Source organism: Loxodonta africana, chromosome 5 (assembly GCF_030014295.1).
Source record: "Loxodonta africana isolate mLoxAfr1 chromosome 5, mLoxAfr1.hap2, whole genome shotgun sequence".
In the NCBI taxonomy this organism is placed as follows: Eukaryota; Metazoa; Chordata; class Mammalia; order Proboscidea; family Elephantidae; genus Loxodonta; species Loxodonta africana.
This window is the reverse complement of record NC_087346.1, coordinates 106278913-106302353: the sequence shown is the minus strand read 5'-3', so window position 1 is coordinate 106302353 and position 23441 is coordinate 106278913. Positions and strand designations below refer to the sequence as shown.

The 23441-nt window shown below is 42.1% G+C and overlaps 1 protein-coding gene across 1 annotated transcript in view; it reads right to left on the bottom strand.

Annotated features, from left to right (window-relative positions):
• Window positions 1-23441, bottom strand: part of USP46 (ubiquitin specific peptidase 46) — a 76633-nt gene that overhangs the window by 37412 nt on the left and 15780 nt on the right. Inside the window, exons 2-4 of the mRNA XM_010595672.3 lie at window positions 5435-5515; window positions 2514-2727; window positions 639-868 (exon numbers count right to left, since the gene is read on the bottom strand). Coding sequence (XP_010593974.1) covers window positions 639-868; window positions 2514-2727; window positions 5435-5515 — 525 coding nt within the window. The remainder of the gene's footprint in view (window positions 1-638; window positions 869-2513; window positions 2728-5434; window positions 5516-23441) is intronic.

Genomic DNA, 23441 nt, shown 5'->3' with positions numbered 1-23441 from the left:
AGCCTGTGTCTTCTGACTTCAAGCCCACCATACCACACTGATGCCCTTTAAGTTGGGGTGATGTTCTGTGCTGAATTACACACGGCCTGCTGGTTACCAAAATCTTCTCAACATAGCTGGCTAAGGTTCAAATCAATAGTTTAATTTGTGGATCCCAAAACTGCCCAAGCACCCCTGGGTAGCACAAGCATTCTTCGGTTATCTGCTAACCCTAAAGGTCAGCATTTCAAACTCACCCAGTGGCTCCATGGAAAAGGCCTGGCGATCTGCTTCTATAAAGATAACAGTCAAGAAAAACCCTACGGAGCATTTCTACTCTGTAAGACACACATGGGGTCATTACGAGTCGAAATTTGACTTGAAGACAACGGGTAATGCGTAAAATTGCCCATGGTTTAAAGCAAGCAAGCCTTTGAGGAGATCCACTCTCCTCAGTACTCTGCTTTAGCCAGCTGACACATCTTGGATGGACATCAGCTTCCAAAAGATTGCATCTGAGTTTCATATAACAGAATGGAATTGTCCAACATATTGAATGAAGGCAACTGCTAAGCGCTACAATACCACACCACACTCACACCACAGAGCCTGCATAAACGCAGATAAGCAATTTAAGTGAAAGCCCTCTGAATGCTTACGGTTTCACAGTTCAAGCATCTAGTTTCATTGGTGAGCGTTCCCTGAAAAATCTCATGGACCCAGGTGAGCTCTGGTTTATTGTTCTCCGCAGGTTCGTTCATGTTGCCATTTTTTAATTTCCCATTTTGCTTTTCTTGTTTCTTCTCTTCCTGCAGGATGTCCGCAATAGTGTTTAGCAAATAATTTAAAAACTCGTGAGCATCCTGCTGCATGTAGTTATCAAAGAGATCTGGAAAGGAGAAGGTCATTATTTCAATCTCTGCTTCTCAAACAGCAAAGGACCTGCTTATTTTATATTTGTATGCAAAGGGCGGACAGGTACGGAATATAAATGCATTCACTTCTATTATGCAGCTTCAATGGGTAAGTTTTAAAAGAACTTTTCTTCACTTCCATTTTCTGCCACCCGCCAAGAACTAAATTTCCCAAATCTCCATAAGTCATCAAATATATAAAAAGCAACTAAAATTTTTATTTGTTCTACAAAAAAAGAACAGAAAACTACTTGATAAAGTATCAATTTTTAATATGTCAACAACCAATGCTCAATTATTCATCTTGTAATTTATCCAGAGCAACTGGGGTCTCTTCCCAAAGATCATATCAAACCCTAGACCAGCCTGGAAGCGGCCAACACAGGGAGATGAGGGAGATATGCGGGAAGATGGGTCTATCTGATAGCGCTCTGAAACTAAATACAAGTGATTCCAGAAGCCTACTGCTGCTCCCTGCGGAAAGGACAGTCAAGAGTTGAGTGCAGCTGTGAAACGGCACCATTAATCATGCTTACAACCAGATTGGGAGTGCTGTGCCTCCTTCCCTACTCCAATTATTTTTATCCTCGTATGTATAAACCATAACAACTTCGAAAGGCAGCAATCAAATTAAACGAGATTTTATAAAACAAACATCTGATTAACTGTGCGAGTCTGTTGGAGTAAGCATGAATCCAGCACAAACACAAGTTGCCATATCAAATATTATTTCTGTAGTCATAAAAATTACCAAGGCAAAATTTCTGGAACACACACCTCATTTCTACCACCACTGCCATGCTACCCCCCAAAATTCAAGTCACAGCAGGGCATTTTTATCACATATAGACATCAGTTTGGTATCTTTTAATTGCCTTAGGCAAATTAAAATCAGAGGGATTATTTTTAAATCAGCAGAGGCTCTCATTAGATAATATGCATTTGTTTTCATCACTCATGACAAGTTTATAAGATAGTACTATTGTATTCAATTACTGCATCAGCCTATTTACTCCAATCAGTGTCCCACTGAAAGTCTGCCTGGGTAATTCTTCCCCTGACAATGATCTTGCCCAGAAGAAGACTCTTCCCAACGTGAAGGAAAACAGAAGATCCTCCCAAAATAAGCTGCTAAAGCTGAATTTTTAAACACAGTTCTACTCTACTTTTGTTTTACGTATACTGGTTGGGAAAGAGAAATTTTTTTTCTTTAATATTTAAGTAGGTGATCACATTTATTTTTCCTTTAAAAAATTAAGTGGATTAAGGAGCATCTTGAGGGCAGTGAAACTCCTCTGCATGATACTATAATGATGAACACTTGACATTATATGCTTGTCAAATACAACACAAGTAGTGAACCCTAATGGAAACAATGGACTTTGGTTAATAACGTTTCAGTATTGGGTCATCGATGTAACAAATATACCACAGGCATGCAAGCCGTTAGTAGTAGAAGAATCAGCATGGGCGGGGGGGATGGTATGAGAGAACTCTACCATCTCATAATTTTTCTTTAACGGCTCTAAAAAATAAAGCCCCCCCCCCCCCAAAAAAAAAGCAAACAACAAAATAAAACCCCTTCTCACTTTGTGGCTACACAGAACTGTCACCACTCACCGTTCTCTTTTCTCAGCCTGGAAATGAACTTCTTTGGTGGGATCACACCAACCTTCTTCTTCTGCGTGGCAATGCTGTGGAAAAGGTCTGCCAGGCACGTCAACAAGTTTTCCTTCTTTTTTTGCTGGGCCTTGTATGCCAGCACATTCTCACGGAACGGCCGGCAGAAGTACAATGCCTGAAGCACGGAGTTACAGTAGCACGTGTTCCCAAACTGCCAAAGGACAACAGGGATGGCTCAAGGCATAGTCTAGGGATATGCTGCCCTCTGGAATCCATGGGAAGAGGGAGAAGGCCACCCTCAACAAACCATTTCAGATCTCCCTTAATCTGCGTTCAGCTCCCCATATCAGAAAACTAGCAAAGCACTCTATACGTTATTGGCTGTCTGATCTACATCAACAGGGAAAGAATAAAAGCTCACATGAACCTTGAGACCCTGTCTCTTTGAAACAAAGCAACTCTGGTGCCTCTCTAGCACATAAAAGTGTCTAAAATGATAATAAGTACTCTGCCTTGATAAAGAGTCTAATGAGACCTTCTCATGCTTAAAAAAGAAGAGGAAGGAAGAAATATCTATATAACATGGAGACCCAGAAAGGCAGCTGGCTAAATAAAAGATGTTACGTTGCAAAACACACCAAAACGCTCATGACAGTGAAAATACAAATCCAAATCAAAAAGAAATCCAAGAAGTAGGAACTACTGGCTCAGCTGAAACAGCCTCAATTGAATGAGAACTCGTTTTAGCATTCCAGGGCCCCTGCCCACCAGCTTCAGACCACATTTCCCCACTTACCGCAGTGCAGTAGAGGCAGAAAGATGCCTCCTTAAGTAACCCCACCAGCTCCTCACCATCTTAACTTCTAAATTACCCTTCATCTTGTTGCCACCAAGATGACAACTCTATACCAGTACAATACCACCCCAGTCCCGTTCCCTTACAGTCAGATTAGGGCCCATACGATAATATTTAATATTTCTGCAAAATCATGGATACACAGGTGATGACTGTAGAGGGGAAAATATCACCACCTCATTCGTTTTCAACTGACTAGAAGACCAACTCTGAGGAGGACACAGCTGAGGCTGACTATCACTTTAGAATTTTCCATGCTCAGTAAAAGGAAAAAGAAATAACAAGATTAATAACACAAATCACAAAGTGCTGCACGTAGGATTAAAATAGAACACAAACCCCTTCTGAAACAGTTGTAGGCTTGTGTGTCATTTACCCAAGAGGGAGACAGATGCTCTGCCATACTTAACATGACATTTCTACATATGCTAAAATAGAAAATTACCTATTTTTACATACTTTTAATCCACTTCAACACAATTATGTAACAGACAAGCCTCTTCTTACAGAGAAGCTGGAGCTTTCATAAATTACCACTGGAAGGGAGCATAAATGGGGCAGTTAATAAACCTAGATCTCACAATTCCTCTACAAACTAAGAAATGGCCTAATTCATTTTCCTTCAAGAGCTAAGCAGAGGTCTGTGCAGAACGGCTAAGTGAATCTGTGTTAAGAGACTGAAGTCAGTATTTTGCCAACATAATTCCCTCTATTCCAGTACTTTAGCCTTCCTCCTTCCATCCTTTGTCTTTCTCAGTGTCTCTCCTTTACCACACCCCCTTCAATAACACTTGGTGCTGATCCAATGACAATTCCTGGGGAAGGAAAGGAACTAACGTTTACTGAGTGTCCACAATATGCCTCTCGGCCTCATGTAAGGATCTTAAACAGGAGCTCTCAATTATGCTTTACCATAACCCCAAGAGATAGGAGACATTTTGATTCCCATTTTACAGATGGGGAAACAGAGGCTTAGAGGGGTCAGGTAACTTGCCAAAATCACACAGCTAATGAGCAGCACAGGCAGAGTTCAAACTACTTAAGTCAGTGTTACAGTACTTCAAGGCCATGTTCTTTTCATTATACCACAGGATGGCATTCACTTGCAGATATTATTTCCAGCTTCCCCAACAGAAATTTCTACCTATCACACCTGGGCACTAACAAAATGTGCTCAAAGCAGTTGTTCCAGAAAACCAGGTCTTTGTGAGTGAACACTTGATGTCACTTAAAACTTCCACATGGAGAGAAAGGATCAGGTGAGAAGAAAACTCAGAAGGGTGGTAGGTAATACTGCCTTACTACACGGTTATAATCAACTTGGCAAGGAAGCTGAGCCTGGCCATATATAAGGGGGCATTGCTGAGCATGGGGGGTGCAAACTGTTAATGAACTCTGCTGCTAATGGAAAGGCTGGTGGTTCAAGTCTACCCAGAAGTACCCTGAAAATTAGCCAAGAAATCAGCCATCGGAAACCCTACGGAGCACAGTTCTACTCTGACACACATGGGGTCACCATGAGTCAGAACCAACTCAAGAGCAAATAGTTTTATTACTCAGCACAGGTAAAATGTAATTTTGAGATAAATGTGTCCCAGTTTTTGCCCACACATGGTGCCCCTGCTTCAGGCACCACCACCAAATTATAGTTAGTTACTGGTGATGAGCTGGTAGCACTTTTAAAACTCTGGCTGTACAGATACATATTGAAACAAACACCACCTAAAAATCATCCAGATTGATAAAGGGAAACCATATAAAAGTAGATTTGGCTACAAAGGCTAATAAAATAGCTGTGAAAGTTGCGTGTGCAAAGGAAATCTCTTAAAGCACAGATTAAAAAAAATGACAACGTGATGCAATAATTAAACCCATTTTTTCTGGGACAGCTCAAGACTTTCAAAAATGGATTAAATTTTTCCCTTCTAAAACATTTGCCATTTCTAGTTACTAAAGAGCAAGAACAACAATTACTTAAAAATTGGTAATGGTGAAAATGCCACTGAAGTTGCTTAAGCACTTTAAATCATTTGATTAAAATAACACATTTTTAAATACTTACATTGACCAATCCAAAGTAGTGTTCATTGATTGGAAACTGCTCTGGACCAATGTCTTTTTCCAGAGCAGAGGCATTGGTGCCCTACGAAAGAAAAATAACAAAAGTTGTGTTCCACGTAAAAGAGACAAGGAAGTAAAACAATACTTAAAAGAGTCAACTATTGAGACAAGCATATCCCCTGCTCCCAGTGCTCATGCTGAAAGAAAAGGTGTCAGAAGTAAACAGGTAAGTTAGTTAATCATGTCATCCTATGCTTCTCCTCATCCAACTTACTCATCCCTTCAAACATACTTTACTTGGCCTCCATTATCTTCAATTAGGAGAGGAGTTTTTAGATAGGCAAATAAGTGAACTCTCAGTGAACTTCCAAATAAAAGATTTTAAGCTCAGATGGCAGCATCAGCTTTTATAATATTTGATGGTGTACAGAATCATATTACCACTTTCAAAGTCAACATCTTCTTTCTAATAAAGAGTTATTGTGAATCCACTGTGTGCCAGGCACTATTCTAGGCACTGACAACAGAACAGTGAGCAAAACAGATACACAGAGTTTGCATTCTAGTGAATAAAGGCAGCCTGGAACAAAAAATAAGTCTACTAGACAGTACATGTTGTTGTTAGGTACCGTGGAGTCGGTTCCGACTCATAGAGATCCTATGTACAACAGAACAAAACACTGCATGGTCCTGTGCCGACCTCACAATTGTTATGCTTGAGTCCACTGTTGCAGCCACTGTGTCAATCCAGCCCCCTTGAAGGTCTTCCTCTTTTTTGTTAACCCTCTACCAAGCATGATGTCCTTCTCCAGGAACTGGATGCTTCCTGATAACGTGTCCAAAGTACGTGAGACAAAGTCTCGCCACCCTTGCTTCCAAGGAGCATTCTGGCTGTGCTTCTTCAAAGACAGATTTGTTCACTCTTCTGCAGTCCATAGTATATTCAATATCTTCACCAACACCATAATTTAAAGGCATCAATTCTTCTTCAGTCTTCCTTATTCATTGTCCAGCTTTCACATGCATATGAGCCGAACGAAAATATCATGGCTTGGGTTGGGCATACCTTAGTCCTCAAAGTGACATCTTTGCTTTTTAACACTTTAAAGAAAACTTTTGCAGTTTTGCCCAATGGAAAGTATATTAGGATATGATAAGTACCAATCAAAAAAAAAAAAAAAAGCTGTTGCCATTGAGTTGATTCCAACCCATAGCAGTCCGACAGGACAGAGTAGAACTACGCTATACGGTTCCCAAGGAGCAGCTGGTGGATTCAAACTGCCGGCCTTTTGGTGAGCAGCCGAGCTCTTAACCGCTGCGCCACCTGGGCGCCACGATAAGCACAGTGGAGAAAATAAAGTAGGAAATAGGGAACATAGGGAGTGGGGGGTGGAAGATAGGCATGGCAAGGGGGAGGAGTGGACAGTCGCAGCTTTAAGTATGGTGGTCAGAAAAGGTCTTACTGGGAAGGGGAAATGTCCAAGGAATATTGTGAATAATGGAGAAACACAATTTAATACTTAACAATTTCCAAACACATCAAACTGATAAGTCACCTGAACCCAAGTTTTATACTCCAACATGAGAATAATAACAGCTACAGAATACTTCATTATGTGCCAGGGACTCTGCTAAACCAAAAACCAAGCCAAACCCATTGCCATCAGTCGATTCCGACTCATAGGGGCTATGTTTAAAAAAAAAAAAAAAAACATTTCTGTCGAGTTGATTCCAACTCAAAGTGACCCTATGGGCAGAGTAGGACGCCCCATAGGATTTCCAAGGAGCGGATGCTGGATTCAAACTGCTGACCCTTTAGTTAGCAGCCATAGCTCGCCGCAGCTCCAAACCACTGTGCCACCAGGAATCCAGGGACTATGTTAAGCACTATTAATTCTCACACAACAATCCTGTGAGGTAAGTACTACTACTATTCCCACTCAACAAACAAGAAACTCAAGGCTGAGAAGGGCTAAAAAATCTGCCCAAGGTTCACAGTCAGTAAGCGGTAGAGCAAGGCCAGTGGGGTTCAGTGGTAGAATTCTGGTCTTTCATACAGAAGACCTGGATTCATCTCTCAGCCAATGAACCTCGTGGGCAGCCACCACTCTGTCAGTGGACACTTGCATGCTGCTATGATGCTGAACAAGTTTCAACAGAGCTTCCATACTAAGATGGACTAGTAAGAAAGACTTAGCAATCATCTTCCAGAAATCAGCCAATGAAAACCTATAGATCATAAGAGTCCAACTGTTAACTAACTGAACATAGGAATGGTTCAGGACCAGGCAGCACTTTGTTTCATCGTATGTGGGGTCACCGTGAGTTGGAGGCCTACTCAATGGCCACTAGCAACAAGTGGTAAAGCTAGGATTTGAATCCACAGAGTCATACTTGGGAGTCAATACTCTTAACCAAATGCTGTACATACAAGAGCAATTACATTGGTCAAAACCATTTATTTAGCCCCGCTAAGGGCCAGACACTGGCAATATCAAACCGATTATCATTCCTCCCCAATACTTGGAAAACTCTACTGGGATTAGGAAAAGTGCCTAAAATTCAGTCCAACAAAATCAGTAGTGTGGGGGTTGAGTGGGATAAGGTTCCATTTGCACTAGTGGTTCTATCGTTAACATTCTCACATTCTGTTTATCACAGAAGGTTCACAGGTCACAGAAGCACAAAGATTTGGGACAGAGGTATTCTCAAAAAGGAAAAAGACAATTAAGTTTTGTTAAAAAAAATAAATAAATCTGCTGCTGCTATAAGCTCTTGACTCACATAAACTAGTATCTATCTCCCCTGGAGGGAAAAAAATAGCCCAAAATAGGGTAAGAACTGACCAACCTGGCTACTGGTTATTTTTCGTGTGCGTGCGTGCGCGTGTGTGTGTGTGTGGTTTTTGCTGCTTTCACAAAAATGCAACTCCATATAAAAGGCTGAATTTTTTTTTTTTTAAGTAACACTCATCAAATTATGGTGGAATTTTATGACATAGATAAAAATCACTAAGTTTCCAATAAAGCTACATCTCAACCATAAATCAATGTAAATAATATGTACTAAATACACCCAATAGCCATTTCTGAACCATAATTAGAAATAGATGGCTTAGAGCCCAGGAAGAGTGTGAGATATAAAAAAGCACAGCACAAAGAAACAGATTTCATTAAATTTTTCTTCACGAGGTAGCAATATATTCAAGTTAATCCACAATTTTTGCTATTAGAAAATTCCTGGTTACAGTCTACTTTTTTCTACCGATCTTAACATTTTCCTGTTGGCATGGTGGGGTGGTGGTGATGATTCATACTGAGTACATTGACCTTGGCAGATGGCAGTGTTTATGAGGAATACTCTGAAGGCAAGGGAAAGGGAGAACTCAAGAAGCACAGCAGGAACACTCAAAGCATGGCACTGAGACAGAAGAAAGGTGGCTAATGGTGCCCTCAGTGACACCCTGCTCTTCCCTGAGGTCAATGCTCCCCCGCCATTCTGCAGGTCAAGCTTGTTCCTTCATTTGCACAACACACACACACACACAAACACACACAAGGGGCTGGAAGGGTGCAGAGGTGAAGTCGGGTGTTTAGATTGAATTTGGTCCCCCCAAAATATGAGCTGTAAATACTAATAGGGTTTTCTTTATGTTAATGAGGCCATATCAGTGCAGGGTGGGTTTTACACCAATCACTTTTGAAATATTAAAAGAACAGAGTAGGTGCAGAGAAAGGAGCCCTGGTGACACAAAGCATTAAGCACTGGGCTGCTCATCAAAACGCTGGAGGTTAGAACCCCCACAGCTGCTCCAAAAGAGAAAGACCTAGTAATCTGCTTCCATAAAAATTTTAGCCAAGAAAACCCTATGGGGCAGTTACTCTGTCACATGAGGTCACTATGAGTCAAAATCAACTGGACACCACCTAATAACAATAACAGGCACACAGAAGAAAAGCTCACATCGGAGAAGACAGATGCCACACCATGTGAAGATCACCAAGGAACTGAGGAACAGAAGCTGAAAAGAGACAAGGACCTTCCTCTAAAGCCAACAGGGACTGAATTTGGACTTCTAGCATCCTAAACTGTGCGAAAATAAATTAGTTAAAGCCATCCACTTGCAGTATTTCTGTTATAGCAGCAGTAGGAAACTAACAGGGGACCCTGATCCTCAGTGCTGCTTCTAGACCACTCACTGCACCTCTACTCTCTTGTCAAACCTTCAACGTGGGGGAGGCCCATGCCTCCCAACCTTATACAAACAGCTTCCTCTCTCCTCTTCTTGGCTGAAACCCCATTCATGAAAGACATACCTGTACACCCCATCTCCTGCCATCAGCCTGGGTGATTTCAACACCCATGTGGATGAGCCATCCCCCCACCCTGCTGCTCTCTCAGCTCCTCGATGTCTTTTCCAATTCTCTTTTACTCCACTTCAGCCGACCCACTCCCAAAGACATACTCCGGATCTGGTCACCACCCCGAAAACCTTCATTCCAGTTCCCACTGTTTGCTCACGCCCTCCCTCCATGCTGCCTGGTGGCTTCCTTGAGTACCCCCATCACAGCTACACTTAAACCCACAGGAATTTCTGACTTCTCTATTTTCTTATTCAACTTGGGTTCTATGGGTTTCTGATTTCAATTGCTCTTATAAATATACCTCTTACTCTGTCCTTTGGTCACATCACCTGGCAAAAAACCAACCCAGTATGAACCAAATTACTTACTTTCTCTGAACTCACACCTAAACAGATTTGCAATGTTAGGGGGGGAAATTCACGCTACCAAGCTGACTGGAGTCACTAGAAACTCAAGGGTATCAGTGACCCTCAACACATCCCACATTCAAAAATTTTAACCAGCAGACAGGGTCATTCTCTTCCCACTCCCAATCCTACAAACTACAAACCCATATGCCTCTGTCTCATTAATGATGGGCATGTTTCCCTCTTATGCAAGGCCAAGCTCTCCTCCTCTATTAGATCCTTCCTATCAGAATTTAAAGGAGTCTTGGTGGCACATTAGTTAAGCACTCAGCTGTTAACCAAAAGGTCAATGGTTCGAACCCACCAGCTGCTCCATGGGAGAAAGATGTGGCAGTATGCTTCTGTAAAGATTATAGCCTTGGCTTTGTAAGCGGAAATGTAGAACAAAATTCTAACTCACAAAAAAAGACCAGACTTACTGGTCTGACAGAGAACTGGAGAAATCCCAAGAGTATGGCCCCCGAACAGCCTTTTAACTCAGTACTGAAGTCCTCCTGAGGTTCACCTTTCAGCCAAAGATTAGATAGGCCCATAAAACAAAATGAGACTAAATAGGCACACCAGCCCAGGGGCAAGGATGAGAAGACAGGAACAGCAGGAAAGCTGGTAATGGGAAACCTAAGGTCAAGAAGGGGAGGGAGGCTGCTGACATGTCGTGGGGTTGACAACCAATGTCACAAAACAATATGTGTATTGTTTAATGAGAAACTAATTGCTCTGTAAATCTTCATCTAAAGTACAATAAAAAAAAAAAAAAAAGTAAAAGCCCTCAATGTTAAAGAAAAAAAGATTACAGTCTTGGAAACCCTATGGGGCAGTTAGTTCTACTCTGTTCTATAGGGCCTGACTATGAGTTGGAATCGACTTGACCGCAATAAGCTTTTTTTTTTTTAACCAGATTTTAAACATCCAATTATTATTTATGTAATAATAAACATCTCTCCTATCCCCTAAACTATATACCTCATGGGATCAAAGAATGTGCCTCATCTGCTCAATGCTGTATTCTCTGTGGCCCACAATACCTACTGATGGGTGGATGGACAGACAGACAGGGATGGTTATGGTTATCTGAATAGCTTCCTTGTACACGACAATTTGGACTCAGATGTGTGTGCTCTCCCTAGCTACTGCACACCAAGGCATAAGTAGTACCCTCTGCCATTTCCACAATCCTCCTTCCCTTCTGTAAGACACACACTCTAGGGATTGTTCCCCATGGTGTTATGGACTGAACTGTGTCCCCCAATAGTATCTGTTGTAAAATTCTAACTTCTGTGCTGTGGTTATAATTCCATTTGGGAATGGGCTGTTTTTGTTCTGTTAATAAGACAGAATTAGTGTAGGGTGTATCTTGAGTCAATCTCTTGAGATATACATCAAAGAGATTAAAAGCAAACTAGCAAGCAGAATGGAAAAAGAGAGATGCCAACCCACATGAAGACTGCCCAGGAGCAGAAGTTCAAAGGGACAAGGACTTTCTTCCACAGCCAACAGAGAAAGCAAGTACCCTAGAGCAAACACCCTGAATTCAGACTTCTAGCCTCCTAAACTGTGAGAAAATAAATTTGTTTGTTAAGGCCACCCACTTGTGATATTTCTGTTACAGCAGCACTAGATAACGAAGACACATGGATACAGAAAGTGGAAGTTTTGCCACAATAATGACATTTGGGACTAAATTCTTGCTTCACACGCTAGCATTTTCCACTGGTAACATGAATTTGTGTGCATCTTTAACAGATTCTGGAATTAAACACGTTAAAAGTAAATCTCTCCAGGATAAAAGAACACAGATGGGTGGGGACTGTTTCCTGAGATGACAGCGATGATGAATGCTTCCTATACACAGGCGCTGCTTTAACCGAAGATCAATTACACAGGGTCGATCAAAATTTTAAATGACCACGTCTTTCAACCCTCCAGTTCTACTTTAAGCAATTTACTCTACACAGGTGCAAAAAGATACGGAGGCTATAACAAAGATCCCGATAATATAAAACAAAAAACCAAGCCTGTTGCCATCAAGTCAGTTCCAGTGCAGTACCTATTTGGAACCTCCAAATAATCTGTAAGTGTGGCTTAAACAAGATGGAAGCTTTTTCCCTCTTTCATGTGAATGTTCAAAAAGAACCAGTGCAGAATTGATATGGCTGCTCCATACCAATCATATCAAGTACAGGGGATTCAGGCTTCTTTTGTCTTGTTGCTCTGCCATCCTCGAGTCGGCTTTTATCATTGGAACCGAGGTAGCTGCTCCAGCTCATGCCATCAAATAACCTCAGCCGGTAAGAAGCAGAAAAGAAGGGCAGAGGCTGCTCCTTCCTTCCCTTGGAAGGGTGCTCCAAGAAGCTGCACACATCACTTCTGCTCACAATGCTGCTGGCCAGTATCTAGAAACATGGCCATCCTAGCTAAACCAAAAAAACCCACTGCCATCGAGTCGATTCCAACTCATAGAGGCCCTATAGGACAGAGTAGATCTGCCCCATAGAGTTTCCAAGGAGCACCTGGCAGATTTGAACTGCCAACCTTTTGGTTAGCACTCATAGCACTTAACCACTACGCCACCAGGTTTTCCCCATCCTAGCTACAAGGGAGCAATTTGCTAGCTGCAAATGTGGTGCCCACCTGAGCAGCCATGCCCAGCTAAGCCTTCTCTTGCTATAGAAATGGGAAACGGATATTGAAGGGACAATTGGCAGTCAGTGTCTCAGACAGTCCTCACAACAAGGTTTGTAACAGAAAAAAATTGGATGTAACCTGAACTGGTTACATAATGGTGATAAGCTATATAATGGAAATCATGTAGTTATTTAAAAAATAAAACTACCCTATGGATGAATCAGTGGCTGTCCAGTCGATTCTGTCTCATGGCGACCCCGTGTGTGTCAGAGTAAAACTGCTCTATGGGTTTTCAATGGCTTTCTTCCAAGGACCCTCTGAGTGGACTTGAACCTCCAAACTTTAGGTTAGCAATTAAGCACATTAACCATCTGCACCAGCAAGGGACTTCTATTCATGGAAATGTGTCCAAGGTAGAGTGATAAGTAAAAACATGTGATAGATGAACAATGTGTGCAGTACAATACTTGTAAGGCCGTTCATTCCATCAACAGATACTAAGCCCCAGCTTTGTACAAAGGAAACAAAGGAGACCAGGCCACTGCATTCAAGCACCTACGTTTTAAACAGAAATTCCTCAAAGACTACTTGAGAAATTATTAACAGTAGTTTACCAGTGTCTGAGAGTGGGGCTGGGAGATGAGGAGTCAAGAAAGGGGCTTTTCATTTTATCTTCTCAACTGCTTGAATTGTTTACAATGAGTGTGTCTTATTTTTGTAATAAAAAGTTAGTAAATGAATAACCTGCAGACCAGTTACCTAAGACCCTCAACACACACCTCAGAGTTGCATTTGGCCATTCTTTTTTCTCCCCAACACGAGCCTGGCTTTTAGTCGCTTCACCTCTCTTGGCTTTGGTTTTCTGGCAGAGAGGTCGGGCTGCTGATACCCAGCCTGCCTGTTCCTCAGGGAAGCAGAGAGAATCTAGCACAACTGAGAATGTTATCAGCACTATGCAAATCGTAAAGCATATTACGAACCCCAGAGACTACAATTCTATTGCTAGCACCCAGCACAATGGCACAAAAGGCAAATGGGAGGAACTGAAAAATAATTGTTATATGACCAGCTGCAGAACAAAGAACATGTCCACAGGGGGAAATCACAGGTTGTGCAGCTGTAAGAAACAGCAAGTTCTTATTCCCATCAGTAAAAAATATGGGAACCTTTAAGAAACAATGCACCCACCTCCACAAAAATAGACTTTGGGCCGGGACAAGTTCCAACAAGAAGACTGTAATGCTAGTTCTTCGACGTACCTCTGAAAGCAATTCTGTGACTGCAGAGAGGTGGCACAGAAACACAAAACAAACAACAACAACAACAAAAACCCAGGAAGGAAGAATCATAAATGTATGAGACGGGTATAGAAAGTAATTTCTTTTTAAAGCAATTTATAAAAAAAACAAATTAGAAGTTCTTCCTTGAGGAGGTGAAAAAATAAAAAAAGACAGAGGGAGGGAGAGACAGAGCTTTGCCAAGAGGAAAGAAGCCTTTCAAGGTCTGTAAAACCAATGAGAACATTGTCAGAGCATGGGGCGAGGGGAAGTAAAACAACACAGAGATCAGGAAGAGTCCTGGAGATCAGCTAGGCCATTTCGTTTCACAGACGAAGAAACCAAGGCCCAGAGCAGTAAAGTTACTTGCCCAAAAGCACCCCAAGGCAGCCCATTTATCTTCATTCTAGGATATGCTGCCTTTCAAGTTTGTACAAGGTAGAGAAGGGACATAAGAAAGGCCAAAAATAACACGTAAGACTTTCTAAGTACCCAGAGAACATGGATATATGACCACTAAAAATAAAATAGTTGCCCTTACGTTGATCCCAACTCTTGGTGACCCCATATGTGTCAGCAGCACTGTGCTCCAGAGAGTTTCAATGCCTGTGATCTTTTGAAAGTAGATCGCCAGGCCTTTCTTCCAAGACACTTCTGGGTGGATTCAGTTAACAGTCAAGGACATTAACCATTTGTCCCACTCAGGGACTCTAAAATATATGACATGGAAGGTGAATGCTCTTGTTAAATCCCATTTTTAGGTCTATGTTCAAAATGCTATTTTCCTTATCAAATATGTTTCCTGAGTGCACGAAGTACATAAAGAACTAGTATGCCGAGACCTCCCATGATGCAGGTGATCCCTGTAACCTTACGGAGAGAGTGAGGCGTAAATGAAGTGATGTAGCCCAAAATCCAAGAATGAGTCAGGAACAACCTGCCAGAATCCAAGGATGGCTTGGGAAGAATTATGGCCCCTGGTTCCTCAGGCATGATTAATAATAATTATAGATAACACATAAGTACCATTTACTATGTCCAGTCATTGTTCACTTTTCATGTTGATCCTTACAATAACCCTTCCAGGTAGATAACATTATTAACACCATTTCAAGGATTAGAAAACTGAGGCACAGACGGGCTAAGTAACTTCACCCAAGTTCACACAGCTAGTAATCGGTGAAATTAGGTTTGAACTCATACAATCTGACTCCAAAGTCTGTGCCCCTAACCACTACACAATATCGATTGTGGTGGGCAGAATAGTGGCCTCCTAGAGACGTCTATGGAGCCCTGGCCATGCAGTGGTTAAAAGCTACAGCTTCTAACCAAAAGGTTGGCAGTTCAAATCCACCAGCCACTCCTTGGAAGCCCTAAGGGGCAGTTCTACTGCCCTACAGAGTCGCTATGAGTTGGAATAGACTCAAAGGCAACACTAATGGGTTAAAGATGCCCGAGTCCTAATTCCTGAAACCTGTGAATCTGTGAGGCTGCAGGGCAAAAAGAATTAAGGTTACAGATGAAATTAATTTCATGACCAGCTAGACATACATGGCCCACTTACATCTTTGGCCTCTGGGGTTTATTGGGACACTCAAATCCCACCCAGAGCACTTTCTGGCATCGGGGTGGGGCCTTGCATAGCAGTGCAAACCAGAAGTTCGTTGGCACCATGGCACTGTGCTGAGAGGTCAGTGTACAAGGGGCTGCATCCCAGAGTAGCGCTTGTGTGAAGGTTTTGTCTTTTACCTTCTTCACAGCAAGATAAGGCTTGTAAATATATTTACTGTTTCATGAGTGTTACTGGGATGGTGCTGTTCGTGATTCGGAAATATTCAATGGAATGACTTATTTTCAGGGGCCATGGAGTGTAATCACACTTTTTAGCACGGAAAGACCACTGGGACATATAAGTTCCAGCTAGATTTTTCATTTCTCGGGCTTATGTGCAGGGAGATGAGCCCTGTAAGTTCATTTACTGTTCCCTGAGTGTTATTGGGAAGGTGCTTTATTGTCAGAACAAGCCAGGAGTCAGCAGCGTGCCAAATGAAGTCTGGCTCCGACAGGTTGGAAAGTATTTACCTGTTAAGCGAACCAGAAGGCAATGTAGAAAATGCAGCACTAAGAAGGAAACTACAACAGCAATCGTGTGCAGCCATTGCAGGGTGCCCTTATGTGTTATCTCATGTTTTGAAAAGGCTCACCAAATAAAATAAAATTGCTAAGATAACATGTTTTCTTGCCTCAGCCCACCAATCCTACCCCCCAGAGTCCAGTGATACATGTGTCCCACATAGTATTTCCCAATTCATATTACCTATCTAAAATTCAAGCACACTCAATGATAAAGCATGCATTCCATTAATGAAAAAACATCACCAATGAAAAAAACTTTTTTTAAATTGGGTCATGTAAGGGTTAAGGTTGCTAATCAGCTGGTCTTAGATTATCCTGGATCATCCAGGTGGGCCCAAGGTGATCACAAGGTAAATGAAAGTGGAAGACTGAAACAGAAAATTCAGTAACTTCAAAGCAATATGAGATGGACTGAACTCACCTTTGCTGCCTTCGAAAATGGAAGCAAGAGGCCATGAACCAAGGAATGAGAGGGGCCTCCAGAAAGTGGAAAGGTAAGGAAATGGATTCTGCTCTAGAACCCCAGGAGGGACACAGCCCTGCCAACACCTTAATTTTAGCCCAATGAAGCCCACTTTGGACTTCTGACCTCCAGAATACTGTAATAAATTTGTATTGTTTAAGTCACTAAGTTATGACCATTTGTTACAGCAGCAAGAGGAAACTAATACACTGACTCTCAAGAAGGCAATCTACTCCAAACCACAGGACTGTGGAAACTGAATGGGTCACAAAGCTGTAGAGGTAGCCTCCTACTTCTGAGTAGATGTAGTCAAGAAGACAAGACTTTTCAAAATGGCTTCGGGACTGTAAATCTTCATCTAGCTTTAAAGGAAAAGGAAATACTAACTTTTAAAAAGAAAAAAGAGAAAACAGCACCAGAAGGTAGAAACAAGTTGTAAGGAGTGAACCACTTTACACCCAACATTGGAATGATGTGCAATGTTATTCTCTATTCCCTAATAACAATGGTACAAAAAGAGACCTACCAGAAATATATAGGCCAAGATGTTAACATAGTGCATCTCTTGGCATTAGGATTGTTAGAGAGGCCAGGGGAGGAGGGGACCGTCAGCTTTATATAATTTTGTATTTCACGGAATTGGCATAAATTATATATCAGAAAAAAATTATAATTTTCTTTACCCAAAGGGAAGTAGCAGAATATGTGTTGGGTCTTTAAGAGACAGAAATGCAGAGTTCTTGATGATAACACTGCAGATTGTTATTACTTAAGAGGCTCAGGACCAGTTCAGCCATTTCCCAGTCCCCTCAGCTGTCCCTTCTGCCTGGAACATTCTCCCCCCTCCCTCTCCTCTGGTCACCTCCTACTTACCATTTAGCTTAAATATCACATCTACAGAAAGGTCTTCTCTGGTTCTCCTCTCCTTCACAGAATCTGTTTCCTTCTCATTTATCTCAATTAGTAATAACTTATTTATTTGTGATTACTTAACATCTGTCTTCCCAATAGACCACAAGGCAGCAAATTACAACCCATGGGCCAAATCCAGCCTCCTGCCAACAGTTTTTGAAAATAAAGTTCTATTGGAATACAGCCATGTTCATTGTTTATGCGTTGTAGTCACTTTCACGCTTCAACAGCAGAGATCAGTAGTTGTGACAGAGACCTTATGGCCTCTAAGGCCTAAAATATTTTCTATCTGGCCCTTTACAGAAAAGCTTTCCAACTCCTACACTAGACCATAAGCTCCATGTGGACAAGGATTATGTCTGAATGGTCTGCCAGCACCTAGCAGCGTGTCTTTAGTGGCAAAATTCTCACCTTCCATGAAGGAGACCCTGGCTCGATTCCTGGCCAATGCACCTCACGTACAGCCACCACCCGTCTGTCAGTGGGGGCTTCCATGTTGCTATAATGCTGAACAGGTTTCAGTGAAGCTTTTAGACTAGGCAGCCTAGGAAGGAAGGCCTGGTGATCCACTTCTGAAAACCAGTCAATGAAAACCCTATGGATCACAACGGCCCAACCCTCAACTGTTATGAACTGAATTGCGTCCCCCAAACACACGTGTTATAAATCCTAACCTCTATACTCGTGGCTATAATCCAGTCTGGGGATGGGTTTTCCTCATTATGTTAATGAGGCAGTATTAGCCCAGAGTGTGTCATGAGTCTATCTCTTTTGAGATAGAAAAAGAACAAATTAAGCAAGCTGAGTTAGGGGAAGATAGGTATCATGCCACATGAAAATCAACACAATCGCCAAGGAATAGAAGTTGAAAAGAGATTAAAAAAAAACTTTCCCCCAGAGCCAACAGAGAAAGCCTTTCCTTAGAGCTAGGTGCCCTGAGTTTAGACTTCTAGCCTCCTGAACTGTGAGAAAACAAATTTCTGTTTGTTAAAGCCCCCCACTTGTGGTATCTCTGTTATAACAGCACTAGATAACTAAGACAGCAGCCCATCATGGGGTTGGCGCAGGACCAAGTAGCATTTCATTCCATTGTGCGTGGGGTCACCGTGAGTCAGGGCCAACTAGATGGCAGCTAACAACAACACAACAACAGGAGAGTGTCTGGTACACAGAAGGAACTCGATAAATCTGTCAACTGAAAAAACTTAGGCAACAAGGGAAGGATACGTACCACTCATTCTTTAGAGAACATCTATATGTTTATTAATCTTACCTACAAACCTGAGGCAGATCAGGTACTCTTGTTATCCCCATTCTTCACATGAAGAAACTGAGGGGACCTGCCCAAGCTCACTCAGGCAATAAAGACAGAGCCAGGATTCAAACCTACACCATTCAATTCCAGAGCCTGAGCCCTTGGCCGCATGTCATGGGAGACGATCACCTCATTCACATTTTACCCGCAGATATAAGACAGCCAGGACTGTCTCCCAACCTGTCTGCTTTGGCTGCTGGCTCTCACACATCATCCAACCACCAGGCACACAACCTCCAAAGTAGCTACTGATGGATGCCCATCCTTCCAAGTCAACAGACGGGTCATCGGAGCTGCCGTCCCACTGAGCAACACTGAACATAACTCTCCCTCCCAGATGAATCACAAACAGAGAAGACTATCCCCATTTTATAAGTGAGGAAAATCAGGTTGATGGAAGAAACTCATCCAGGTCAAGGCAGAGGTCAGTTTTGAACTCACGGCTTTAGTACTATTATACCACAACCTCAACTTCTGGTCCAACAGTGCTCATCCAGCCTCCCTTCCTCTCCAGAATTTGGTGAGGAGCCAGTCATCAAAAAGCATGTGAAGGGCATTCTCAAATGTATAAAGACGAAGGTTTATTAGTGGTTAGCAGGAGCAGGAGGGAAGGTAAGAAGAATAGTCACTGCTTAGGGGACACTGACTTTCTTTTAAGGGAGATGGAAAAATTTGGAAATGGATAGTGGTAATGGATGTACATGTTACTAAACTGTACACATAAAAAAAAAGGTTGAAACGGCAAACCTTTTGTTATATATTTTTGGCCACAAAAAAAGAAGGGGCATTTTCATTCTGTACTGTAATAGCTTGTCATTTCCATGTCTTACGTGATACAGGATACAGGGAGGAATAACTCCGAAAAAAATCTCAACATGATTTCTTTTCATGATCTCTAGTTTATGACAAACAAGCAAAAATGTCTCCTACTGAAGAAAGATGACCCAGGGATACGTGACTTCATAATGATTCCAAGTCACTGTAAGAAGGAACACTGAAGAACAGTTAAGAGTCTTTGGCTTGTATCACAACTTGAAACAAATTTAGAGATAGTAAAATGAATTCCTCGCAGGGAAAGGAAAAACTCCAACTCAAAGGCAGAACAAAGAATACCAGACCTGTGTTTTCTGGCAGAAGGTGGAGAAAGATGAAATGTTCGCCCAGTCACTGAACGCAACCAAAAAAAAAAAAAACCCAGCTGCTGTCTAGTCAATCCTGACTCACGCTGACCCTATGTGTAACAGCAGGACTGTGTTCCATAGGGTTTTCAACGACTGATTTTTGGAAAGTAGGTCACCAGGCCTTTCTTCCGAGGTGCCACTGGGTGGGTTCAAACCATCGACCTCTCAGTTAGCAGCCTCGATTTCTCAGTTAGTAGCCAAGCACTTAACTGCACCACCCTGAATTCAGCCAGCTAACAGCAAAAAACTCATTCTCAATCTGACCTTCTACAAAGACATTAAGATTCCTTTCCAACTGTCTCCCAAGCAACTGCTTTCTCCAGAGGCACATTTCCTATCCCTTCCTACAAAAGGCAACATGGATGGCGTGGGATCCTGGCAAACCCTTGGATGTTGGGCCCTGCTCTGCCATTATTACTAATAGGATGACCTGGTACATCCCTCTCTCTCTCTCATCGTCCCGTGTCACTCCCTCCCTCAAGGTCTTCATCAGTGAAAACTCTGGCAGCAGTATCCCTACCTCACAGCGTGGGAAGGACCGAAGGAGTTAATGTTCCTGGCATCCCTGCCCTTGGGAACCAAGCCCTTCTGGATCGGTACTGCGCCGTCAGAGATATTTTAATCTAATATGAAAACAACAGAGGTTCTTGGGTGAGACAAACGGTTTGCACTCAGCTACTAACCTAAAGGTTGGCAGTTCAAACTTACCCAGCAGCTCTGTGGGAGAAAGACCTGGCAATCGGCTCCCTTAAAGATTACAGCCTAGAAAACGCTATGGGGCAGTTCTACTCTACAAGACACACGTGAGGTCACTATGAGTCAGAATTGACTCGATGTGGCAATGGGTTTGGGCTTTTTTAAAAAATAATGAAAATATCCTGAAATGTACTGACCATGAAATACAAAATTCTGTGCTCTCTCACCCTCAAATGGGGTAAAGGGAGAAGAGATGAGCAAGGAGTCCTTCATAGCAATATTACTCCAAGTGCTATGGTCTGCTATAGTTACGTGCAGAAACTGAAACGTGTATAACAAATGGATAGAGTAATTTTCTATCTGTCAAGTTCAGTAATAAAAATTTGGGGTTGTGTTTTATATATCTTTGGGGTTTTTTATTTCATTTTGCTAGTAATTCTTTTTATTGTATTTTACAGAAATACCGGTCCGTGACAGGTTGAAAATAGAAATGAAATGGATTCTTCCCGGCAGACTTAAAATAATTGCCAATAGTCAAACATTTAAGTGGAATTGAGCTTGTTTTCTTAAACATGAAGGAGCCCTGGTAGTGCAGTGGCTGAAGCACTCAGCTGCTAACAGAAAGCCCGGCAGTTCGAACCCACCAGGCGCTGCTCGGGAGAAAGATATGGCAGAATGCTTCTGTAAAGATTATACCCGCCTTGGAAACCCTATGGGGCAGTTCTACTCCATCCTATAGGGTCGCTATGAGTCAGAATCGACTCAAGAGCAGTGTGTTTGCTTTTTGGGGTCTTCCCAAGCTCACTCCTATTAAGAGAAATGCAAGCTAAAAATACAGCAAGACACCATTTTTCCCCTGACTGGCCAAGATAGAAAGGTGTTTGGATAGCACATCGCTTTGGCAAGAGTTTGGGGAATCAGAATTACATACATTGCTGGTGGGGGCAATTTGGCAAAACCCAGCAAAGCTACAAATGCAATTCCATTTTTAGGAAGCCTGCAAGAGACAGATATACTCCCACAAATGCAAAATGATATAGGGACAAAGTTGCTTACTGCAGCCTTGTTTGTAAAAACCAAGGACTGGAAAAATCCCTAGATGTCCCATCATTGGAGGCCTGGATAAGTGAACTCAATACATTCAAGCAATGAATACTCTGCACCCATAAAAAAAGAATGAGGGTGCCCTTTAAACACTAACCCAGACCCACCTCCAAGATAAAAAAAATTCGAGGGGGCAGATCAGGAGAGATTTGTGCATACTGTGTGAAGTATTTGTGTTTCAAAAAACTAAGGGAAAAGTATACACAAATTTGCTTGTACATGTATAAGACATCTCTGATGGAAGCATAAAAAACTACCAAGTATTGGTAGACCAATTGGTAGACAAGAATTAGATGGAGAGTGTATTTTCAAACACATTCTTTTTACATTTTGAATCTTCTACCATGTGAAATCATATTACCTATTCAAACACATTATTTATAAATCAAAAAAGAAAGAAACTGAGCTAAGCTGCTCCATGTATTTCTGAGTTAGGAACATTGAACAGTCTACACCAAATAACACGAAACAGTATATTTATAAGCTTATTGTTGTTGCTATTGTTTTTGTTGTTAGTTAGCTGCCGATGAGTCAGCTTTAACGGACAGCGACCTTATGTGTAAGAGAACGAAACACTGCCCTATCCGGTGTCATCCTCACAATTGTTGGTATGTTTGAGCCTACTGTTGTAGCCACTGTGTCAACCCATCTCATTGAGAGTCTCCTCTTTTTTCACTGGCCCTCTGCTTTACCAAGCATGAGGTCCTTCTCCAGCAATTGGTCCCTCCTGACGACCCATCCAAAGTTAAGCAAAATGAAACCTTGCCATCTTCGCTTCCAAGGAGCATTCTGGCTATACTTCCTCCAAGAATTATATAAGCTTATTAGATGACCAGATATCTTTTACTACATGATGATGGAGTCCCTAGGTGGATGGTTAAGCACTCAACTACTAGCCAAAAGACTGGTGGTTCAAACCCATTCAGAGACGCCTCAAAATACAGGCATGGCGATCTGCTTCCAAAAGGTCACAGCCTCGAAAACCCTATGGAGCAGTTCCACTCTGCACACTTGGGGTTGCTATGAGTCAGAATCAACTCAACAACTCAACTAACAACAACAACACTACATGATATGTCCTCATTATCAGGAAAGGGAAAAACATTAGATCTTGACTGATGATTACAAAAGCTTTGCCACATGCCATCCACACTGTGCCTTCCAACGACATTTCTGACCAAAGTCCCAGCTTCTTCCTCTTTTGGTATCTCTCGGTTTCTCTTTCCTGGTCTTCCCTTTGACTGGAAACCGTAGCTACTTTAAAAACCACTCGCACTGACAGCGCCTCATCTGCTTTCCACCACTGCTCATCAGCAGAAGTGGTTCTTGCCATTTCATAGACCCAGAGAGGCAGAAGTGAGCTGCCCAAAGTCACCAAAGCTAAAAAGTAGCAGGGTCAGGATTAGAGCCTGAGACTTCAGATTCCTAGCTGTCATGAATTGAACTGTGTCCCCAAAAAATATGTGTCAACTTGGTTAGGCCACAATTCCCAGTATTGCGTGGTTGTCCTCCATCTTGTGATTTTCCT